Raw genomic sequence first — 24158 nt, forward strand, 5'->3', positions numbered from 1 at the left:
GGAAGTCACCTTGACATCCTAGACGCAAACCAACCCAAGAGAAGTCAACACTGAATTTCCTAAGAAAACCAACGGAGGAGTTCTTACCTGACATATTTCCTAAGCACACCAACCACGAGAAGTCAACCTGACATTTCCCTAAGAAAACCAACCGGAGGAGGTCTACCTGACATTTCCCTAAGCAACCAAGCAGAGGAGTCTACCGACATTTTCCCTAAGAAACCGGACAGAGAAGTTACCTACATTTCCCTAACAAACCAGACAGAGTGGAGTCTCCCTGACATATTCCTAAGCAACCAAAGTCTTACCTGACATCTTCCTAAGCAACCAGAACCAGGTCGGTCTCCACTGACAGTTTCCCTAAGCAACCAGACAGAGAAGTCTTACCTGACATTTCCCTAAGCAACAGAAGTCTACCTGACAATTCCCTAAGCAACCAGACAGAGGAGTCTACCTGACATTTCCCTAAGCAACCGGAGGTCTACCTGACATTTCCCTAGCAACCAGACAGAGTGTCTCCCTGACATTTCACCTAAGCAACCAGACAGAAGTAGGTCTACCTTGACTTTCCCTAAGCAACCAGACAGAGAAGTCTACCTGACATTAGCAATATGAAGTGATGTTTAGAAGAGGACCAAGAACCAGCCTTAAAATTAATGTGCAGAAATTTTCATTTCCCTACATTTACATTTGAAAGAGCAAATCTTGTGAAAGCATTTGAAGTAAGGGGTCTTTGAGATGTAGCTCTATAGATTCAGACTTATAATAATATGCAGTATTGAAGAAATAAACAGAACAACAAATGCCGTATGAAGGGCCATAGAATAACCAATATGCCGTAATTGAAAGGCCATAGAATAAAATATTGCTGTATGAAGGCCATAGATATAAACAATATTTGCGTGTTTGAAGGCCATAGAATAACAATATGCTGTATTGAAGGCCATAGAATAACAATATGCTGTATTGAAGGCCATAGAATAACAATATGCTGTATTGAAGGCAATAGAATAACAATATGCTGTATTGAAGGCAATAGAATAACAATATGCTGTATTGAAGGCAATAGAATAACAATAGCCCACAATTCTGCGTAGCATTAATCTACATCAGAAAATGCCTGCCCTCTTGTGGGAATAAGAACACAATGCAGAGCCTTGAAATTAGGAACAAGTAGAGATGGGGGAACAAATCGATACAGTTACATATGGTGATATTATTTGGATGACGTTATATTATTTGACTCCTAGTACCGACTTGTTCTCCATCTTCTTTTAAAATAGTGAGCCAATATGTTTTCAGCACTTTTATTTCCCTGACTGATCAAAACTCTTTCTCTTGTTGCTCTGCAGCTGACATTTAGTGAGCAATATGGTTGGAACATCAAATCGCAATAGACATTGAATCGTGAGAATCGCAATACATATCGTATCGGCACCTGAGTATCGTGAAGTGGATAATATCGTATCGTGATGTCTCTGGCAATTCCCAGCCCTAGGAACAAAGTCTACAAAATTATTGCTTCTGCTTTGAAATATATGAAAGTCTATGTATTTGTTCTCATGCTGATTTGTTTCTGTTTGTAAAAATAATCCTGACCCTTACGAAGTACTAACTATGTAACATAAAATACAATAGTGGTGGAACTAGAACTAATACATAACCTTCTATCTCTCCTATCGCAATTTCACAAATCTGACCAACAAAATCAGATAAACCTATAGACGTTTAGCAGAACGAGGCAGGGCCTGATGTAATAACCTCAGAGTGGTCTATAGCTGAACTTCATCTACACTGTAAGGCCTAGCAGATCGTATTGGCTAGCTCATAATAAAACCCAACTCTTTACAGGTTATAATCCCAAACAGTGTACAGTATGAATGTACAATAGACCAATAGACCAAACATTTTGTAAAAAATGTAAAGGTGATATCTGGGGTGTAGGAGCATTGGCCAAGAGAAGGCCTCAGGCTAGCTAGTTTACAATTTATTACACCTTTGTTATGACACCTAGTCATAATAACATAATAATAACGAATGTTTATTTTCCCGCCTTCATCTAAACCGTTGAATGTTACTTGTAACACCACAAGATGAAGGATGCGTGTTCAGAGAAGGTTGACTCTCTTTCGCTATAGTATTTCTATTGGTAAGTGTCTATGCACCTGTTAAACCCGTCCGCCAATCACACGTCCATGTAAATGTGTCCAAGATGGCGACCTCCATCGTTCTGTATTATACGTTCTCGCCAATTGCAACAAAATAACATTATTGTCACATGTCAAAACGTTGTTGTTGGTCGCAGAAAATACAACAAGGTTTAGTATATTGAATCGGAAACGTTAAAATAGTCTCCAATGATTTGTACATTTGTAGAACTGCGCGCGGTGTTAGTCTGAGGGATTTCCAAGCATGGCCACCGACAACAGAATTCATTTCTGGCGGAAAAACGCAAAGGTTCCAGGGAGGTAGGTTTCAGTTCTCCCTCTCGTCTATGATAACAATATCGTGATGATTAAGATTAGAATTGTGTATTGTGATAATGAGTTAACTCTGTATTTTAGTGGGCATAACGTCGTTGACTTTGCGTCATTACAGTGCCATTAAAGGTGAATAAAACTTATGCTTAACCTTGTTTGATGGATAGTTTATAAAGCACTTCTTTAGACAATAAAGAAGTGGTGGTCTTTGTTGCACTATGGCACTTATTCGAGCTCATATGAGGTCATAATCATGCCTTTGTCTTGGCTACCATATGTTGTTACCTAACGTTACATATACAACCTATGGTTCATACAACATGTCAGGTGGTCTGTAACGGGTGAATGTTGACATGTAACATATGCAGCAGACTGAGAAAAATAATTTCAGAAACGTCCCCAATAGAGTTTTAACTAATAAATTGGCATATAGCTTTTCTTGTGGAACCCCTTTACCGGTGGGAAAATCAACACAATGTGTCTATCTAATTATGGCCCACGATTTAGGTGGTATCACAGTGTATCTCTTCAGAAACGATCATAAGGGGAAGTTGATTACAACATTGTAGCTATTAGAGGTGACAGTCATTTCTGGTCAAGAGTGAGCATCTTGATTTATTCATTTTAAACTCTTGAACCCAGTTTAAATATTTCAGCAGAATGTTTTTTTTGGAAAGATCTAACGTTTTTCATCTTGTTCCTGTGAACAATTAGGGAATAACGTTATTTTATCCCAATAGGCTACATTTTAGTTGTTATGCACAGTTTTATGAATTAATATTATCCGTTATTTTAGATACATAATGTTGAATGGAAAGTACAAATCATTCTCGTTACAGGTTTATCCTCCGTGTTGGTGCGTTCCTTTAATACTCTCTAGCCCTTCTAAGTCACTAATTGAGTCAGTCACCCTTCTAAGTCACTAATTGGGTCAGTCACATGGGGGATGGGAGAACACAGATGTCAGTCACATTGGAAATGCATGACCAAGGCCCATATTCACAAAGTGCTGATCCAGGATCAGTTTAGCCTTTTAGATCACAATGAATAAAAGTATATGGATAGGGGTGATCTGATCCTTAAATCAGCACACCTACTCTAAAAATGCTTTGTGAATTACAGGCCCAAATCAGCCCAGGCAGTTGAATGGCTGTTTTCCTGCCAGGCTGCCTGGGTCTGTTGAGGCTCCAGGGCAAGGGTAGGGTGTGGTGGGTACCAAGGTAATGTGAGTAGTCTCTAAGGAGTGGGTGTTGCCTTTGGTGAGAAAACAACACTGTTCCCAATCCTGACAGAACAAGTTACGTAATAAAGCCATTATGAGATACCATCCAGACATGATAGGGCATTACCATTGTGCATTTTACACAAATATACAGTCTGTAAATAAATACATACTATTAAAAGGTTACTAGGTAAAGTCAAGATTCTACAAATATCCCCGAAAGACACAGCTGATGAGCCATTTTACTACAACATGAGCTATTATTGTGTCAAAGACCCAGTGACTTGACTAATTCAGTTATCTGCACAACGTAGCCCAGATAACATTTGGCTATTGCACCCTGGACCGAGCTTGGTTCACGTCAGAACACAAAGGGAGACAGGCACACAGGCGCCTTTGGACTGTGTTGCAGGTCACAGCTCTTGTAGCATCATCAGATGAGTGCTCAACATGCGAGCKTCCGCTGAACAGGATACTCTCTCCATGGGGTGGCAGTAAGTCTGTCACTCGCCCTGGCAAGCTGTTCACAGAATCTCTTAAAGCTACAGTATATACCCACAGTACTACTGTAACAACCATTATCCAAAACCAAAACAGAATTTAGATTAATATTTTAGGAGCGAGCTAAGAAGTCCTCAGTATGCCCATTATGTTTGCTCGGGGGGGGTCTATGCTTTTCAACCTGTAAAATTCGCACTGTKATTTTTTTTGTATTATTATTTTTTTAAACATTTTATTTAACCTTTATTTAACTGGGCAAGTCAGTTAAAAACAAATTCTTATTTTACAATGACGGCCTTATGACCAACATTGTCAATGAATCATGAAAAGAGGCCTCTGTGGGCCCACYTTGTCCCAATGAAGTACAGCTAGGCTACTGCTCTTTCTCCTCTACAGTATACAACCAGTTTATGGAGCACAGCATCCTCCCCTTGACCCCAGAATACACCGCACGTAAGTGCTCTGCATAGCTGATCTGCATGGAACCCACAGGGATTTAGAACATATGTCATTCGGCAGATGTTTTAAAATTTAACCTTTTATTTTTAATTGATTCAACATAGATTTTCGCATGCTTAGTTTAGATTGTTGATGTTCGTGTCTRGTCTGTATTGCCAAGCCTTTGAATATGTGTGGATGGTATTGTTTAGTTTGATTGTTCCACGTTATTATATTGATCTTATTTTTTACACTATTCTTTTATTGCCTTTTTTATACCTTTTTGGTTCATCGGTTCCTTTTTATATTATATATAGTGAGAATACAAAACATTAGGAACACCTGCTCTTTCCYTGACGTAAACTGACCAGGGGAATCCAGGTGAAAGATATGATCCCTTATTGACGTCACTTGTTAAATCCACTTAAGTGTAGATGAAGGGGAGYAGACAGGTTAAATACYGATTTTTTTTAAGCCTTGAGATGGATTGGGTATGTGTGCCATTCAGAGGGTGAATGGGTAAGACAAAATATTTAAGTGCCTTTGAACTGGGTATGGTAGTAGGTACCAGGCACACTGGTTTGTGTCAAGAACTCCAATGCTGCTGGGTTTTTCACGCTCAACAGTTTCCGTGTTTATCAACAATGGTCCACCACCCAAAGGACCTCCAGCCAACTTGACACAACTGTGGAAAGCATTGGAGTCAACATGGGCCYGCATCCCTGTGGAACGCTTTCGACACCTTGTAGAGGCCATRCCCCGACTAATTGAGGCTGTTCTGGGGYCAAAAGGGGGTGCAACTCAATATTAGGAAGGTGTTCTTAATGTTTTGTACACTCAGTGTATYTTGTCAATGTATCATCGTGTGTTTACCATGAGACAGCTGTAGCTGCTCAATGGTTTCTTCTTTATATCAGTGGCACGTAGATTAAACTTTTTCATTTTCTCTCTGCAGGTTTCCTAAAGACACTCCAAAGGCAAATAATCTCAAGTCCAAAAAGGCGTCTAGTTTCCACGAGTTTGCCCGCAGCACAAACGATGCCTGGGACATTGATGATGAGGAGGATGAGGACTTCTTAGCTCCCATCCATCCCTCATCTCTCCCGCCCACCCTGCACTCCACACACCAGGTACATCCTCTTCCTCCACAACAACCCATTAACACCACCATTGAGCCAGACACAGGGCCTGCTGACCGGCTGGCTCCCCCGACAGCAGAGGTCCGTCTTCAGCATGAGGAGGCCACAGACTGTGGACAGATCAATGGCAGAGTGGTGGTGAAGTCCAGCAGTGAGGCCCTGCTCAACACCAATATAGGTAATGGACTGGYCAGGGGGTCAGCGGTGGATTTTAGGGAACACGTATTATCCCATTTAAGATATAGCTCATTATCAACTCAATACTGCCTTGATATTGTCAGTAATCTGCTCTTTGTGACTTGTCACTCTGCAGTCCCATGATCCTCCACTCTCTTCCTCCACAGTGCGTTCCACTTTGCAGAAGCAACAGTCTCTCCCAGTCCGCCCCATCATCCCGTTGGTCGCCAGGATCTCTGACCAAAATTCATCGGGGGCCCCAATCATGACAGTGCGAGACAAGAGTCGATTGGACAAATTCAAATACCTTCTATCCTGTCCTAACACCGACCTCGGTGAGACTCAACACCCTATACATTGAACAAAAATATTAACAGAACATGGAAAGTGTTGGTCCCATGTTTCATAAACTGAAATAAAAGATCCTAGAAATGTTCCATATGCACAAAAAGCTTATTTCTCTCAAATGTTTTGCACAAATCTGTTTATATCCCTGTTAGTGAGCATTTCTCCTTTGTCAAGATAATCCATCCAGCTGACAGGTGTGGCAAATCAAGAAAACTGATTAAACAGCATTATCATTACACAGGTGCACCTTGTGCTGGGGACAATAAAAGGCCACTCTAAAATGTGCAGTTTTGTCACACAACACAATGCCAAAGATCTTTCAAGCTTTGAGGGAGTGTGCAACTGGCATACTGACTGCAGGAATGTCCACCTGTTACCAGATAATTTAATGTTAATTTCTCTACTATAAACTGCCTCCAACATAATTTTAAAAGATTTGGTAGTACATTCAGCCTGCCTCACAACCGCAGACCACGTGTATGGCGTTGTCTGGGTGACCGGTTTGCTGATGTCAACGTTGTGAACAGAGTGCCCCATGGTGGTGGTGGGGTTATGGTATGGGCAGGAATAAGCTACAGACAACGAACACAATTGCATTTTATCGTTGGCAATTTGAATGCATAGAGACACCGTGACGAGATSCTGAGGRSCATTGTTGTGCCATTCATCCGCCACCATCACCTSATGTTTCAGCATGATAATGCACGGCCCCATGTCTCAAGGATATGTACACAATWCCTGGAAGCTGAAAATGTCTCAGTTCTTCCATGGCCTGCACACTCACCAGACATGTCACCCATTGAGCATGTTTGGGATGCTCTGGATCAACGTGTACGACAGCATGTTCCAGTTCCCACTAATATCCAGCAACTTCACACAGCCATTGAAGAGGAGTGGAACAACATTCKACAGCCCACAATCAACAGCCTGATCAACTCTATGCAAAGGAGATGTGTCTCGCTGCATGAAGCAAATGGTGGTCACACCAGATACTGGCTGGTAGATACTGGCTGGTTTTCTGATCCACACCACTACCTTTTTTTAAAGGTATCTGTAACCAACAGATGCATATCTGTGTTCCCAGTCATGTGAAATTCATAGATTAGGGCCTKATMWATTTATTTCAATTCACATATTTCCTTATATGAACTGTAACTCTGTAAAATCTTTGAAATTTGTTGCATGTTGCGTTTATATTTTTGTTCAGTGTAGATTGAGGTAGCTAATAGAAGGCCAATGTTCTATTTTCAATGTATGTATTCTCATTCTATTATTTACAATGTACAGTATGTATTCTCATTCTATCTCCTGGGCCTTGTGATCCACAGAGGAGCTCCGGAAGCACAGCTGGTCAGGCATTCCAKGAGAAGTGAGGCCCATCACATGGAGGCTCCTCTCTGTAAGTACCATGATGACCTTTGACCTACTCTCTGTAAGTACCYTGATGACCTTTGACCTACTCTCTGTAAGTACCYTGATGACCTTTGACCTACTCTCTGTAAGTACCATAATGACCTTTGGCTAAGCTGGAGATCACACACAAGGAGTATGACGATATGTTGGGTTGGGTTTCACATCCTATCTTTTTTAAATGTTTTTATTTTATTATTACTTGTTCAACAAAATGTCTTTCTCTGAGCAATTGTAGCAGTGTAAAATAATATCCCTTGCCAAATTGTCACTGCATGTATGTGACAACTGCACACACATTGCTCTTGGTATTTGTTGTGATATGTTCAAAATTCTCATATCACACTTCCTGTTACTGTTCCTATCTTCAAGAGTATTTCCTCTTGTTTAATAAACAACATGTTTTCTTCTCGTCCTTTCTATCGTGGTAGGGTTACCTCCCAGTCAACATGGAGCGCAGAGACCTGGTGCTGAAGAGGAAGAGAGATGAGTACTTTGGTTTCATTGAACAGTATTACCACTCCAGGACAGACGAGACTTACAAAGACACATATAGACAGGTAATACATGAATCACCAAATCCTAAAATACCAATGTTTACCAGTGTTTAAGTAGATCATACCTACTGTAGTGAGTCAGTGTTTAAGTAGATCATACCTACTGTAGTGAGTCAGTGTTTAAGTAGATCATACCTACTGTAGTGAGTCAGTGTTTAAGTAGATCATACCTACTGTAGTGAGTCAGTGTTTAAGTAGATCATACCTACTGTAGTGAGTCAGTGTTTAAGTAGATCATACCTACTGTGTGAGTCAGTGTTTAAGTAGATCATCCTACTGTAGAGAGTCAGTGTTTAAGTAGATCATACCTACTGTAGTGAGTCAGTGTTTAAGTAGATCATACCTACTGTAGTGAGTCAGTGTTTAAGTAGAACATGCTTTGTTTCCACAGATCCCAATTGATATTCCGAGGACAAACCCACTAATTCCACTTTTCCAGCAGCCTGCGGTGCAAGAGGTGAGCTTCTCTCTGTCAGCTCTTCATACTATTTGCCTGGCTTGGATAGGCAACAATAATTATTATTTTTATATAGATGTTTCTTTTTATACACTCTTAGAAAAAAGGGTTCCAAAAGGGTTCTTCAGCTGTCCCCATAGGAGAGCCTTTTTTGGTTCCAGGTAGAACCCTTTTTGGTTCCAGGTAGAAACCCTTTTTTGGTTTCAGGTAGAACCCTTTTTTGGTTCCAGGTAGAACCCTTTTTTGGTTTCAGGTAGTTTAGTTTATTAATTCGACCATTTAAAAAAAAAACAAGCACACATAAAACTTGAAAAAGCCATACATGCACATGAATAAAATCATGGAGGATAACACACAATAAAGTCTGGGACTTATTTCCATTGTGGTCCTCTTGAGACAAGATGGCTAGACAAGATGGAACACAGTTAAACACAGTAMGGCAGTGAAATAATAAAACAAAAACAGAGAAGAAGAACATCTCTCTCATCATTCCAGTTACATCATAGGGGTTATTCATATGGGCACAGAAGACGTCAAACATATTTTTACTTTATTTTTAAAGCTGCCCAGAGAAGACGTTGTTTTATGGGCAGAGGCAACTCATTCCATTCTGAGGCTCCAGTATACAAGAAAGTACCTTTCCCAGCATTACTCCTGAACCTGTATAAGCACACATCAGCAACACCTGATCTGGTGCTGTGATTGTGTGCATCCCCAACACGAGGAAAGTAATCACTTAGATATCTTGGCGCAGGACCATAAATACTCCTGTAAACCAAACCTAGTCTAATCTGGGACACCCTAGCCTCAACAGGCATCCAGTTTAGTTCCTGAAAGCAGCTCCTGCCTATGTGAGTACGTGGACTCACCTTCAGTACTACCCTGATCAGCTTATTCTGGGCTATCTGGAGCTTCCCCTTCATAAGTTTAGATAAGCCCCCAAACCAGGAAGTACTAGCGTAGTCAAAATGGCATTGAATGAGGGTAGTAGCTGGCACTTTCATGGAGTCCTTATCAAGCAGCTTGGACTTTCTACCCAAAAAACTCCTGACATTAACCTTCCCTAGCACCTTATTGGCCATGCTCACACCCTCCAAGCTTCCATCAAGGTTACATCCCAAGTAGCTAACAGAGGTTTTAGTAGTCAGCACCTCACCCCCTAACTCCACTCTGATTTCAGACGACCTACACAATTTAGGTCTGAATCCAAAAATAATTGCTTCAGTTTTCCCTAAGTGCAGAGATAGCTTATTATCTCCAAGCCATTTGCTTATGTTATAGTAAGCTCTGTGCTAAGTATGCTCTCCAACATAGTTTTACTTTTGTGAGACACCAGAAGTGTAGAGTCATCCGCATAAAGAAAAAGACGGCAAGAACAAGCATCTTTCATATCATTAATATACAACATAAACAGCAGAGGCCCAAGCACGCTCCCCTGCGGAARGCCACAACTCATTGGTTTTGCCTGAGACAGTGAACCAGTAACCTCTACTACTTGCTCCCTWCCTGATAAATAGGACTTTACCCAGCCTAGAGGGATACTGCTCAACCACAGTGCCTCCAGTTTGGAGATTAGGAGACAGTGGTTAACTGTATCAAKGGCKTTCTGTAGGTRAAGCAGTACCATTCCACACAGATTTCCATCATCAATCTCTTTCCTGATGAAGTCACAGAGCATTGTCAAGTAAAGTAGACATGAGTCAGTGGAGTATATTTTTTCTAAAAACCCGACTGAAAATCATACATRGGACCCTGTTTGTTAACATATTCATACATTTGCTCATGTACAATTCTCTCCAGGAACTTTMATGTTACACAGAGGATAGATACAGACCTATAATTCCCAGGGTCAGACTTTATCCCCTTCTTATACAGAGGTATAACTTTAGCTTGTTTCATGTCCCTGGGAAAGGTGCCTTGTTCAAGAGAGAGATTAARGATATGTGTAATACAACGGCCAATTTGCTCAGCAGAATCTATTAGAAACCTTGCAGGAATATTATCCAGGCCTGTGGCTTTGGAGCATTTAAGCTCTGCCAGCATACTGACTATTTTGGCTGTTGCTACCTTTGCAAAATAAAAAGAGTTTGGCTGAACCCCTAACTACATAATACTTCTTGACTTGGTTGCTTCCATACAAACCAGAACTGGTGGGCAGCTTGCTGGCAACAGAAGTAAAAAAAAAAAAAAAATTGTTGAATTCATTGGCAACCTCTGCTTTTTCATATACCATCTCCCCCTTGATGTTCAGCCCAATACTGTTTAGTTTGTTTTTTGGTAGTACTACTACAGCCTAGTTCCTTAAATGATTTCCAAAGCTTTTTAGGGTCATTTTTGTTCTCAATTATTTTCTCAGCAAAGTAACCCCTCTTAGCRTCATCCATCCTGCTCTGTGCTTCATTTCTGTGACATTTATATAGCACAAAATCATGCTGCTCTTGAGAGTTCTTAAATATCTTAAAGGCCTTATTCCTTGCTTGGATAGATTCTAGACTCTCACGATTAAACCAAGGGCTAGATCTCTGCTTTACCCTGACCCGTCTAATGGGAGCCATCACATTCACCACATCAAGGAATCTACATTTAAAGACTTCCCAGGCACTGTCTACCCCTACACTATCTAGCACAGGTGACCAGTCAATTTTACCCACTTCCTCCCTAAACWTTTCWAKACAGTATTTTTTGAYTCCTCTGATTCTAACGGTTTTGTYACACTTAAATATATCTTTAAAAATCCTCCTTGTGCAAAATGTAATAAAATGATCACTGATTCCATAMACTATTACTCCACTCTGCGATATTTTAGATTTATCAGACACCAATATTAAGTCAATTGTACTTTGCACTGTTTGACATATCCTGGTGGGATCTTTTATCATTTGGGTCAGAGCAAGTGATCTACAAAAGTGATCTACAACAGTGATCTACAACAGTGATCTACAACAGTGATCTACAACAGTGATCTACAACAGTGATCTACAACAGTGCATAAATACATTGTGGGTTGGGATATTCTTTCTGCAGACATCAGTATTGAAATCCCCTAACAAAATGATTTCCTTCACCAGGGAATCATTACTGTTTCACAACACAATTTCAAGACCTTCATAGAATGCATTCTGATTGGGCGGCCTGTAACACACCCCCAACAAAATCGGCTTGGTTTTGGGAAGGCAGATATCCAGCCAGACAATCTCCAGATCAGCGCTTAAATCCGATCTGACGTTAAAAGCAATGTCGGATCTTACAAACGCACATATCCCCCCACCGTTCCGATTCCGATCCTTCCTGACAACAGAGTAATTACCTCAACCTCAACTCAATTTCTGAGTCACAAACAGATGAATCCAACCATGTCTTAGGAAAACATAAGAKACCTCTGATTTGCAAACCAACAGGCGTATCTCATCYATCTTCGGTAGGAGGCTTCMGACGTTTAAGTGCACAAAATGTAAGCCCTTCTTCCCAAAGGCCTAATTGAATTCCCGATCCACTTGTAACTCGCCTCCCACTGCGCTGCCATCTTCCCACTGCCTCCGGTGGCCTCTCTGTCGCCATGGAGCYCCCCTCCCCAGGTGCTACTCCATCGTCCTCACCACCGTGTCCCCCGTCACTCGCCTCTGGTTGCCTCCGCTGTGGACCCCCCCTCCTCCGGTGCACTCTCCACCCTCAGTAAGTCCTCTGGTCCCACTCCACCTTCAATGCTCACACCTCCGCGGGTACAGCACACCGGCAGCAATGGTAAGCTTCATTGACCCCTTGCCCAAAGCTAGAATTCCCTGCATTTTAGATGAATCCACTGCGCGCATTCCAAACATACCAAAGCTTTGCTGTTACTCTTTATCCAACGTTCGCAAGAGGAGCATGGGTACATAGGCCGTTTGATGGGGTTCGTGATAAAGTGAGGTCCAGGGCATTGATGGATATCACCCGAAATAGGTAGAACTATGTTGGGTTCCATGTAGAACCCTCTGTGGAATGGGTTCTACATGGAACCCCTTCTTCAAAGGGTTCTCCTATGGGGACAGCTGAAGAACCCTTTTAGGTTCTAGATAACACCTTTATTTCTAAGAGTGTAGASGTGTAATATCTCGTCGGATTGTATCCATGCCTGTCTGTGCCTTGTGTTCATCAGGTGTTTGAGAGGATCCTCTTTATCTGGGCTATCCGCCACCCAGCCAGCGGCTACGTCCAGGGAATCAATGACTTGGTCACTCCATTCTTTGTGGTATTCCTTTCCGAATTTGTTGGTAGGTTGGCTGGTGGATGATGTGTCGTAGATCCGCTGAACCAGACGAGGCTTTTCCATATGAAATGAAAATGGCCACTGAATCTTCTGACAGGGTGTCCAATAATCTTGTCTTATATTACATTTCCGAAGGATTAATATACAGCTAACTGCCAAAATAAAGGAAACACTTGAGTAAATGAGGGATACAAAGTATATTGAAAGTAGGTGCTTCCACACAGATGTGGTTCCTGAGTTAATTAAGTATTTAGGGGTCATGTATAAAAATGCCCAGATGCCCTTTATTTTGGCTACCATGGCTAGAAGAAGAGATCTCAGTAACTTTGAAAGAGAGGCCTCAAAGGAACCTAGGGGGTTTAAAGGGTATGTATATCTCTCAGTCACCAGATCTCAACCCAATTGAACACTTATGGGAGATTCTAGAGCMGTGCCAGAGACAGTGTTTTCCACCACCATCAACAAAACTCTAAATAATGGAATTTCTCACAYAGAATGGTGTTGTATCCCTCCAATAGAGTTCCAGACACTTGTAGAATCTATGCCAAGGTGCATTGAAGCTGTTCTGGTGGRTCGTGGTTGCCCAACACCCTATTAAAACACTTTGTTGGTGTTTCCTTTATTTTGGCAGTTACATGCATAAGTTTTTTCCCCCTGCGTGGTTATTTTTCAGCATTGCAAACCGGCACCTCTGCTTCCCTGAGTGTGTTGGATGTAGGGGTGGATGACTGTGATATTTGSGGTTTGTCTCTACAGAGGAGGATGTGGAGAATTTTGACGTAGCGTCCCTGCCTCRTGACACCCAGAGGAACATTGAGGCAGACAGCTTCTGGTGCATGACCAAGCTGCTGGATGGAATACAGGTTGGTTTAGAATGTTATTCAGTTATTTTCTCCATCTGTGCTTATGGTATTTATTCTGAACCTCTGTTTCCAGCAGCCCCCCCCCCCCCCCCCCCCCCCACAATCACAAATGAAATCCTCCTCGTGATGTGTTGTTGATACTATTGTTGTATCTGTACAGGACAACTACACTTTTGCTCAGCCAGGGATTCAAGAACAAAGTTAAAGCTTTGGAAGAATTGGTCAGCAGAATCGATGGTGAGATATGGTCTCCTCATGTTGTTTACAGTATCTGAGGCCGGTGTGTATTATTTCCAATGACCTCAGGGTCAGTTTTCATCTCTTGTGGGGCTGTGTCCTTTTCTCTCTCAGAGGACATACACAACTACTTTAAGAGTATGAGGTGAGTACCTGCAGTTTGCTTTCCGCTGGATGAACAACCTGCTGATGAGAGAGCAGCTGCCTCTACGCTGCACCATCCGCCTCTGGGACACCTATCAGGTGACAAACACACAACACCACACACACACACACACACACACACACACCACACACACACACACACACACACACACACAGACAGCACAGACAAACACATAGATATTGCATTCAACGTTTGTATTTAGATCTGAATGTTGTGGATTTACAAAGATGATGTGTACCGTGTTCATCACATGCTGACCTGTCGTGTATCCCTCCCTGCAGGCTGAACAAGAGGGCTTCTCCCACTTCCACCTGTACGTCTGTGCTGCTTTCCTGATCGAGTGGCGCAAAGAGATCCTCTCCATGGTCGATTTTCAGGTACCATTAATTCTGTCGACTGTTGAACTGTTTGTACAGTACTCGAGCAGGTTCTGTTGTTCAAGGTATTTGAAAACATATTACCTTTTTTCTCTATGGTCTGACAGACCCTCCAGTGAAAAGCTCTCATTAAAAAAAATGATCTGCATATTTCAGTGTTCATGACACTTTTCAGATGGTGACTGTGACTGGGGGCCCATCGGGGATTATTCACACACATCCCATCCAGTTCCAAAATGGTGCTTATGTCATAAAATGTGTCTCTGCCTTTCCAGGGTCTTCTCATGTTACTCCAGAACCTTCCCACAATCCACTGGGGGAACGAGGAAGTAGGCCTTCTCCTGGCTGAAGCATACAGACTCAAGTATATGTTCGCTGACGCGCCCAATCACTACAAGAGATAGGCCTCTATGCCACTGGTTCTTAACCTTTTTTTTTAACCGTGGCACACACCTTGATGGGATAAAACATTCTGCTGCACACCTGCAATTTCCCTATTCATGTAGTGGTAATGGCATGCATCTCATATGATCCATACTGCAAATCATCTATTTTCTGTGACAAATGTTTTTTATAGGTTAAATGGAGTTAATTTGATCGTTCCTTAATTTGAATGTGTGTGTACCCCTTAAAGAGTGTCCTGTGAATCAGAGTTAGAAATTGTTTTTTTAGCTCCGGTATTATATATATATATATATATATATTATTTTTTTTATATATTTTTCGGTTTGGGCTACATATTACAGTTTTCTGCATTGTTAAAGGTGCAACCACGGACACAAAGCCACGCTCCGTTTGTTTCTACGGCAACGGCTGTGGTACAGCTAAACCTAATCAGACTTGGTTATGCTAATTGTTCTCACAGGCGAAGTAAATGGATACAAATGGCTTTGCTCGTGATGCGCGTCCCTCAAATMATACAAACGTAACAACAGSCTGAGCGCACTGGACTTGAAACGGCCACACAGATGGAACCATGTGTCATTCAATGTATTATCTGAGCTGCGCTGGTGCTCCCAAGTCCAAATTCCACAGTTCACATTCGTTAGTGTTTCCCCCCCCCCCACAACAAATTCAGATTAGTGAAAGTTTCAGTGCACAACTGAAAGTTCCTCAAGGCACAACAGTGAAGCTGCGTCACACCGGTTGAAAACCACTGCTATATGCACTGGTGAACAGATTGTAAAACAGAGTTTYGGTTTTTATTCCTCTGACATGACTGGCAGACATAGTGTAAAAAATACCTTGCCCACGCGTATAGATTATTCACTCAAAAACCCTGGCCTGAACTACCGTTTGTACAATATTTTTCTTGCTGCCCTTTCTCTGTTAATAATTGCATTGGCAAGTTTCATTCCACTGACTCTGTAGTGTATTATCTTAGAGCCACTGGCTCGAACGTCTCAGTAGTAGGCTGTTACAATTCACGCCGTAGGCATCGAGTAGGGTCCTGACATACAGCGGTGAGTTCTGCTATTGGAACTCACTATTGTACTGCTGTTGGAACTCTACACTGTACTGTATAAATGACTGGTATTTTAATCTGGAAGGGATAAGTACTTGTCTAATCGGTTAATGGGCCAGTTCAAATTAATTTATACTGGCATTAAATCAGTATTGTTTGTCTCAAAAGTTTTAACTGAACTCTGAATGGGTGATGATGACTGTTTGATCAACCTTCAAGTTTCAGAGAGAATATACTTGAGTTATTTTGTTTATCGTTTGTTTATAACAGAGTTCTGTGGTAAAAACTAGTCCTCATATTTTTACCACTTTGTCCCCACTTGTTCCCGTCATGGATATATTGAGTCCAGTAAAAGGCCAGTCTGAATATCTAATGAAGAAATGGTCCAATGTAGTACAACAAGATACAGGAGGTGTCACAGCTGCTACTAGTAGCRGCTCTGTAGACCAGGAAAYGGTACTTTATTTCAGGGCTTATATATCGGGATGCCATATTGAATCCCAAGGCCTCAATGTGAATAGGATGCGAATGGGGACCTTCAATTGTTGATGTATTGTTGGGAAGTTTGGACTAGATATAAAGTATTAGTTGAACTAGATATAGCTGGATTTTATCATCTTGATTATTTGCTATTTTGTTTAGTAATCGTCAGACTTCAATTTTCTTTCTAGATTATATGAAACTGTGGCACGTATGAAAGTTGATCAATTGGATCAAAATGAATTTGTCATTTGCAACTGAATGAGACTTGTCTACCCTTCAAATAGTGTAAACCTGAGGGGGATCTGACACTTTACCAAATGTATATTARGTATGTTTGTGGTGTTCATAACAATGCGATGCAAATGTTGCTTTGTCTATTTCCTCTTTCTGAAGACTCTATACAAACCAGTGCAATCTAAATCAACAATCTGCAACACAATGTCACGACCATCCAGGAAGTTCTTCAGACAGTAGAGAAAATMACTGTTGTACTTCCTGTTGTTTGCAACAACATCTACTCTTATGTACTATGGTTAACTTAAAACAGTTGTCTGTAAACTTTAATAATTATAGAAGTGAAAATTGTGTATATTAAGAATTCAAATGTTCAMATTTGTTATATAGTAAATGACTGTGTTTTGCCTTGTCTCTGAGGGTTGCTAATGCTGATGGGGGTTTTCAGAGGCAACTTTTAGTAAGCCTCCCTACACAGTTTCTTGATCTATTGAAAACGGTGTCCTGGGATATCAACACAGCTGTATTTCAAGCCTTTGTTATAAGAATGTGTAATGCTCTCTTTTCTTTTACTGTCTAACATGGAAAACAAATGTTGTCATTTGACCTTTTGTTTTGTGTCAGTTGATATTGGGGTTATGTAGTAGCCTACCAGTTTGATATTTGGGAAGTTATGTAGTAGCCTACCAGTTGATATTGGGGTTATGTAGTAGCCTACCAGTTGATATTGGGTTATGTAGTAGCCTACCGTTGATATTGGGGTTATGTAGTAGCCTACCAGTTGATATTGGGGTTATGTAGTAGCCTACCAGTTGATATTGGGGTATTTGTAGTAGCCTACCGTTGATATTGGGTTATGTAGTAGCCTACAGTTGATATTGGGGTTATGTAGTAGCCTACCAGTTGATATTGGGGTATTTAGTAGCCTACCAGTTGATATTGGGGTTATGTAGTAGCCTACCAGTTGATATTGGGGTTATGTAGTAGCCTACCAGTTGATAGTGGTTATGTAGTAGCCTACCAGTTGATAGTGGTTATGTAGTAGCCTACCTGTTGATATTGGGGTTATGTAGTAGCCTACCAGTTGATATTGGGTTATGTAGTAGCCTACCAGTTGATATTGGGTTATGTAGTAGCCTACCTGTTGATATTGGGGTTATGTAATAGCCTACCAGTTGATAATGGGGTATGTAGTAAGCATGGGAATCCTACCAGTTGATATTGGGGTTATGTAGTAGCCTACCAGTTGATAGTGGGGTTATGTAGTAGCCTACCTGTTGATAGTGGGGTTATGTAGTAGCCTACCTGTTGATAGTGGGGTTATGTAGTAGCCTACCTGTTGATAGTGGGGTTATGTAGTAGCCTACCTGCTGTGACCTCACTTAGCTGATGTAAAGCAGGAATAGTAATTACATTTCCAACTTTCATAACCATTTCTCTGCTATGGTAGGAAAAATGTGACAGTCATTCTTTATCTTTTATCATTCTTGTATTCATGGTTGCATGTTTCGTCACAATATGGTTTTGAACGTTTGTTTTGAACTGATGCCCGACTGAGCATTCTACTCAATGCATMAGGGCAGATGGAGAACGTTCATWAGAATGGTATGACGCGACCGAGTGACGGAGGTGCAACCTATGAATTGATTGGCATTTAGGTTCAGTTTCAACAATATGGCTCAAATTAGTTTTGTCAGGTTTTTTGTGACCCTATGACAATCTAACATAATAAAACTGAAGTACATTTTTTCGTGCATCAGTTTTTCTGGCACAATCTGAAGATCCTGGTTAGTTTTTCAATAATCAGTGCTAGAACAGTGAGCTTGGTGGTATTGGATGTGTAATCATGATAATGAGAAAACTGAAGTGCCATAACTTTTGTACCAGTATTATTCTCATATTGGTTTTTAAGATCACCATGTAGTTCAATTAGGATMTTTCTGCAATTAAATCATCTAATTGTCATTCTACTTTAGATTTTTGCTTGTTCCAGGTACACATTTTACCATGTCTTCTCAAGTCAGTGTTTTTGTGGGAAAAATGCAGACTTATGTTCTTAGTTGGCATTTTCACATGTTTTAATGATTTGTTGGTGTATTTAAATAGTTGCCTTTCAGCCTTAAACTGTGCTCTGTCCTCATTTGTTTATTTGCTAAAAAAAAAAAACTGACTTTGTGTCATTTTAATTTCATTCATTCTACGATTGTATTGTCGCYTTGTTTTATGGTCATGCAAAGGTTCACTGCATTTTGGTTTTAAAAACAGGAGATATCGGACAATGAAACCMGAAGTCATTGTCTAAATTCAAATTTCCAATCATTCATTTGTCTTTTTCTAATCTTCAGTGCCAAACTATTCGGCCAATAATGTTTTCATTCAGTTCCATGCTTCTGTAGTCATTACTGGTTTTAGCCTTAAATMGAGGAAATATTACAGTATTCTGCTGTATATGAACTTTTTGTTTATATTAAACGATTGTTACCCTTTGTTTTGACTMAGCCATGTTGTTATGTGTTGTGCATTAGGGGCGGTTAGTGGGAGTGATCGATGCACACATCACCTCACTGACATACACCCAAAAAGCTCAGATTTATACTCCTCTCTGGCTAAATCGAATATTTGTTTATTTTACATTCCACTTAATTCTCTAATTATAAACTTTGGGGTTCATCCAATGATATATATATATATATATATATAGTATATATACACACTAGATAACTGATAGGGGTTGCTGTTTTGAAGCCAACGCGCCTCCATTTTAGTGCTCCTCCACTGGTGTAACAAATATTTTGCAAGGTATAGATTGGTTGGTTGTTTAGCAACCAAACCGATGCGCGCGCAACCATGGGGCAAAACAGACTGGTTTGGCTTTGATTTTTGACAACATGTAAACTATATTTCGTCTCCATGTTTATTGAAAACATAAATAAATTGGCACAATGAGCACTTGTTGTCTCTCAAATACATTGTTACAGTTGTTGGTTAGCTAGGGATTTTTTTGCCATATTAGCATTGACGTGACATCAGTCAAAATACCTCAAAACAAGACATGGTATCAAGAACAAGATAAAACTAGCTGAAACAAGTCACTTATGATTCCCCACATGGCAGTTTCTTYTCATTGTTGATAGCTATCTGGCCATCTAGAATCACAACAACTTGCGGACTTCTGKCAGAAGTCAGAGACCTGGCAGTGTGGTCCCAGGACAAGACAACAACCTCTCCCTCAACGTGATCAAGACAAAGGAGATGATCGTGGACTACGGGAAAAGCAGGGCCGAACACGCCCCGATTCTCATTGACGGGGCTGTAGTGGAGCAGGTTGAGAGCTTCAAGTTCCTTGGTGTCCACATCACCAACAAACTATCATGGTCCAAACACACCAAAACAGTTGTGAAGAGGGCACGACAACACCTATTCCCCCTCAAAACACAAGATTTGGCATGGGTCCTCAGAAAGTTCTACAGCTGCACCATTGAGGGCATCCTGACTGTTTGCATCACCACCTAGTATGGCAACTGCCCAGCCAAAACCACAAAGCACTACAGATGGTAGTGCACACAGTCTAGTACATCACTGGGGCCAAGCTCTTGCCATCCAGGACCTATTTATTTTTTACCTTTATTTAACTAGGCAAGTCAGATAAGAACACATTCTTATTGTCAATGATGGCCTAGAAACAGTGGGTTAACTGCCTTGTTCAGGGGCAGAACAACAGATTTTTACCTTGTCAGCTCAGGGATTCAATCTTGCAACCTTTTGGTTACTAGTCCAACACTCTAACCACTAGGCTACCTGCCGCTATATACTGAGCAGTGTCAGAGGAAGGCCCTAAAAAATGCCAAAGACTCCAGCCACCCAAGTCATAGACTGTTCTCTCTGCTACTGCACGGCAAGAGGTGCCGGAGCGCCAAGCCTCGGTCCAAAAGGCTCATAAACAGTTTCTACCCTCAAGCCATAAGACTGCTGAACTGCTAATTAATTGGCTAACCGAAGTATTTGCATTGACCCCCCCCCCCCATTTATACCCTGCTGCTACTCGCTGTTTATTATCTATGCATAGTCACTTTACCCCCTGTCTCTTATACACATCTAGATGTGTATAAGAGACAGCCCCCATTTATACCCTGCTGCTACTCGCTGTTTATTATCTATGCATAGTCACTTTACCCCTACCTATATGTACATTACATCATTGGGTTCTTCTCTAACATTACCAACTTTCCTGAACACGTTAGTGTTCTTGAATGACTCATTGGTGTAAACGGAAGTACCAGAATGCTAGGTTTTGTAGTCCTATCAAAACTCAAAGTACACAAACAACTTGGCTTCACTTTGGAACACATGGCTACGGTTGCTACAGGGAAATGAAAACAAAGTTTTGGTAACGTTAGCCAAGTACTTATCTTGAAAAATTACTTCTACACTTGTTGGAAACGGAWATGTTGCCAGTATTCAAGTTTGATTGACAAAAAAAGGTAAGCTCATTTCGTTATAGGAGTGGGGGCACTTTTAACATTCGGTCTTGTTTAGCTAGCTAGCTAACGCAACTAGCTAACGTTATAGCGATTTCCTGCATAATGGTTCATGCTATTTGCTTTATTACCCCAGCGTGTATACTTTTTTGCTATACAGGTGGTAAAGCTTTTACGTCGTTTACACACAGTTAAATACTCAACTACCACATTTGCAGTGCCTGCTATAATTTGAGTTGTGAGACGCAGTAGGTAGTTAAGGGATTATATATGAAATGTAGCAGACACTTTTAACGAATTAGTCATGCGTGCACGCATGGGTGGTCCCGGGAATCGAACCCACCATTATAACGTTYCATGCGCCGTGCTCTACCAACTGAGCTACAGAGGGTGACAAATATACAGCCGTCTCTGCAGCCKACCATTGTACTATAAAAAGAGAGAACAAGGAAATGTTTTGTAGGTTATATCTAAGTTTTCCCTTGCATCAGGATGATGCATTTCCTATATTTACTTTATTCATGAACGTGTCTAATAGACTATCCTCTGTACCTCCAACTAGGTGCCTTGGTTGAAGATGGATGCAGTTCCTTGCAGTTGGAACACTACAKGAGTTCAGGAGTCATTTGCTCGGACTAAGCCTGCATCAGACGCGCTAACAAATCTGGCAAAACTRGTGGCACAAAAGCAAGAGAGTAAAAGCCAAAACCAACTACTGCCTGATGTGTGCCCGTGTGTGTGCGCAGAGTGCAGCCAGGGATTCTCTGACATGGCTGAATTATTGCACCACCAACAGGGAGAACATGCCTTACCTAAGCGTCACCGATGCCTTTCCTGTGGCAAGGAGTTTTCTCTCCTATCCTCTTTGCAGTTGCACAAGTGCATTCATGATGCAGCCCCTTGTCAGCTCTGTTGTGGTAAACCTCAGCTAGATGCTCCATGCAATGCATGCAAGGCTTCAACCTCAGACTCTCAGAGTGTCCAGGATAAGTCCCTTCATCACCAGTCCCACCATCATGATAGCAGATCATATGCCTGTGCTCCATGTGGTAAAGGCTTTAGCCAAAAGCAAGCACTGCTTCACCATCAGCAGGCTGGCTGTAGTAAATCTGCCTCGCGAACTGCAAAGGTTGTCAGCCCTCCCGCTGACTCTCCCTCGCCTGAATCTGCCCTGTCTGACTCTTCACCCCCTGACTCTCCCCCCTCGGACTCTCCTTCCCCTGATGCCACTAGTGCCCCAGTTCCTGACAGGCCAAACCAATGCCCACTTTGCTCCAAGAGCTTTCGCTCAGGGGCTGGCCTTGCCTGTCATCAGCGATCCACGCATCAGAAGGAGTGGAGTATCTCTAAGTATCWCCCGCCAAAAGGAGGCACAAATGGGGTAAATAGAAAGTCCAAGCAGAAGAGTCAACTCCTCTCCTGTCGTTCCTGTGACAGGGTCTTCCCAAGCACTGCCAAGCTGTACTTGCACAGACAAGAGTCCCACAGCAGAGAGAAGGATATCAGAAGAGATCCAAGGCCGCTGATTAGCAAGCGGAGGAAAAGAGAGACTTACCCATGTGACGTTTGTGGTAAAGTGTTCTTGCACCACTTGTCACTTAAAGCACATGTCAAGAACCATAGTCAAGAACCACCAAGCCATGTTCAGCAGGTTGGGAAAGCAGCCAAGGAGACCAAGTTAGCTGAGAAGATGCCAAAAAAGACTAAACGCAACCAATCACAGAAGATGAGAGGAACTTTGGTCAAGGTTCGCAGAGGGAGACCAAAGAAAATTCCCATGAAAGAGGAAGAGGGAGAGTTTCCTTGCCCATCTTGTGCTGAGGTGTTTTCTTTGCAGTCTGCCCTGAAGGAGCATGAGGAGTTGCATCAGCCTACAGGGAGTATGAGACACTGCAGTGTGTGCAATCAGGGCATGAGTATCTCTAAGAAGCCTAGGGCCAAGCTTCGGAGGGCCTACCATTGTGTGCCCTGCCTGAAGGCTTTTGTAACACTGGACACTTTCTTACAACACTGCCAAAATCACCTCGTTGTCAGTGGCGATGAGGAGAGGAGCTATTCAGACACTGATGGCAAAATCTGAGATGYTGTACTCTTCATTTTTGAACAAGCTGTACTGAGTTCCCAAGAGAATATTATGTGTACATGTACATTTTAAAGTGTGAAATATTTAGACCACTCGCCAGAATAGCTGTTTGGATGTAACTCATGTCAACATGCCATTCAAGTTGCAACAATACATTGAGAAAAAAATGTGTGTGCTGTCTGATACCTTTTGTGACTGACCCACAGTGGTACACTGTGGAAGCGGTGAAGACACAATCTTCCTAGGCCTATATCCTCGTCATGTTAATTCTTGATTTCTACATTTTATATCCCATCACAAATCAGATCCAACCATCCATTTGTCGATTTGGTTTAAATGAAATTAATATACGCAAGACCTAATTTAGCATGTTGCTGGAGCATTAAAATATATTACTTTTTAATTTTTTTATAAACATCCCAATTCAACTTTAACAAATCTGGGTTGCAATATTAACTGCACTGTTACAAATAACATGGCCTAAGATGTGGTTTCAAAAAGCTTTTAATAAAGTATTTTTTATGTAACATAGCAGTTGGAATGGACAGTGATATAGTTTACTATAATATTAACAGGTTTATTGACAGGTTTTGATTTGAAGACTCAAATGAAGACCATATTTCCATTTAATGTGATTTTTTTTCCAACTCTTGATGGCATTGTACTTGTAAGTGTGACACTGGTTTAGCATCAATTTCATGATTATTTACCTTGTGTGTGTGTGTGTGTGTGTGTGAGAGAGAGATATGCATACTCATGGAGCCACTAAAGGCCGTCTAACAATGTGACATAACAGG

At 41.4% G+C, this 24158-nt stretch overlaps 1 protein-coding gene and 1 pseudogene across 1 annotated transcript; both read left to right on the forward strand.

The window, feature by feature from the left end:
• The first annotated feature begins 2187 nt into the window (after positions 1-2187).
• LOC112070884 (TBC1 domain family member 22B-like) lies at positions 2188-18069 on the forward strand (annotated as a pseudogene).
• Positions 18070-21137: 3068 nt separating this feature from the next.
• Positions 21138-23715, forward strand: LOC112070885 (zinc finger protein 667). The gene is made up of 2 exons (XM_024138337.2): positions 21138-21281; positions 21841-23715. Exon 2 carries the CDS (start codon positions 21856-21858, stop codon positions 23356-23358), a length of 1503 nt encoding a protein of 500 aa, XP_023994105.1. The 5' UTR covers positions 21138-21281; positions 21841-21855; the 3' UTR covers positions 23359-23715.
• Positions 23716-24158: the final 443 nt, after the last annotated feature.

The sequence above is a fragment of the Salvelinus sp. IW2-2015 genome, unplaced genomic scaffold, assembly GCF_002910315.2.
Source record: "Salvelinus sp. IW2-2015 unplaced genomic scaffold, ASM291031v2 Un_scaffold1451, whole genome shotgun sequence".
NCBI lineage: Eukaryota > Metazoa > Chordata > Actinopteri > Salmoniformes > Salmonidae > Salvelinus > Salvelinus sp. IW2-2015.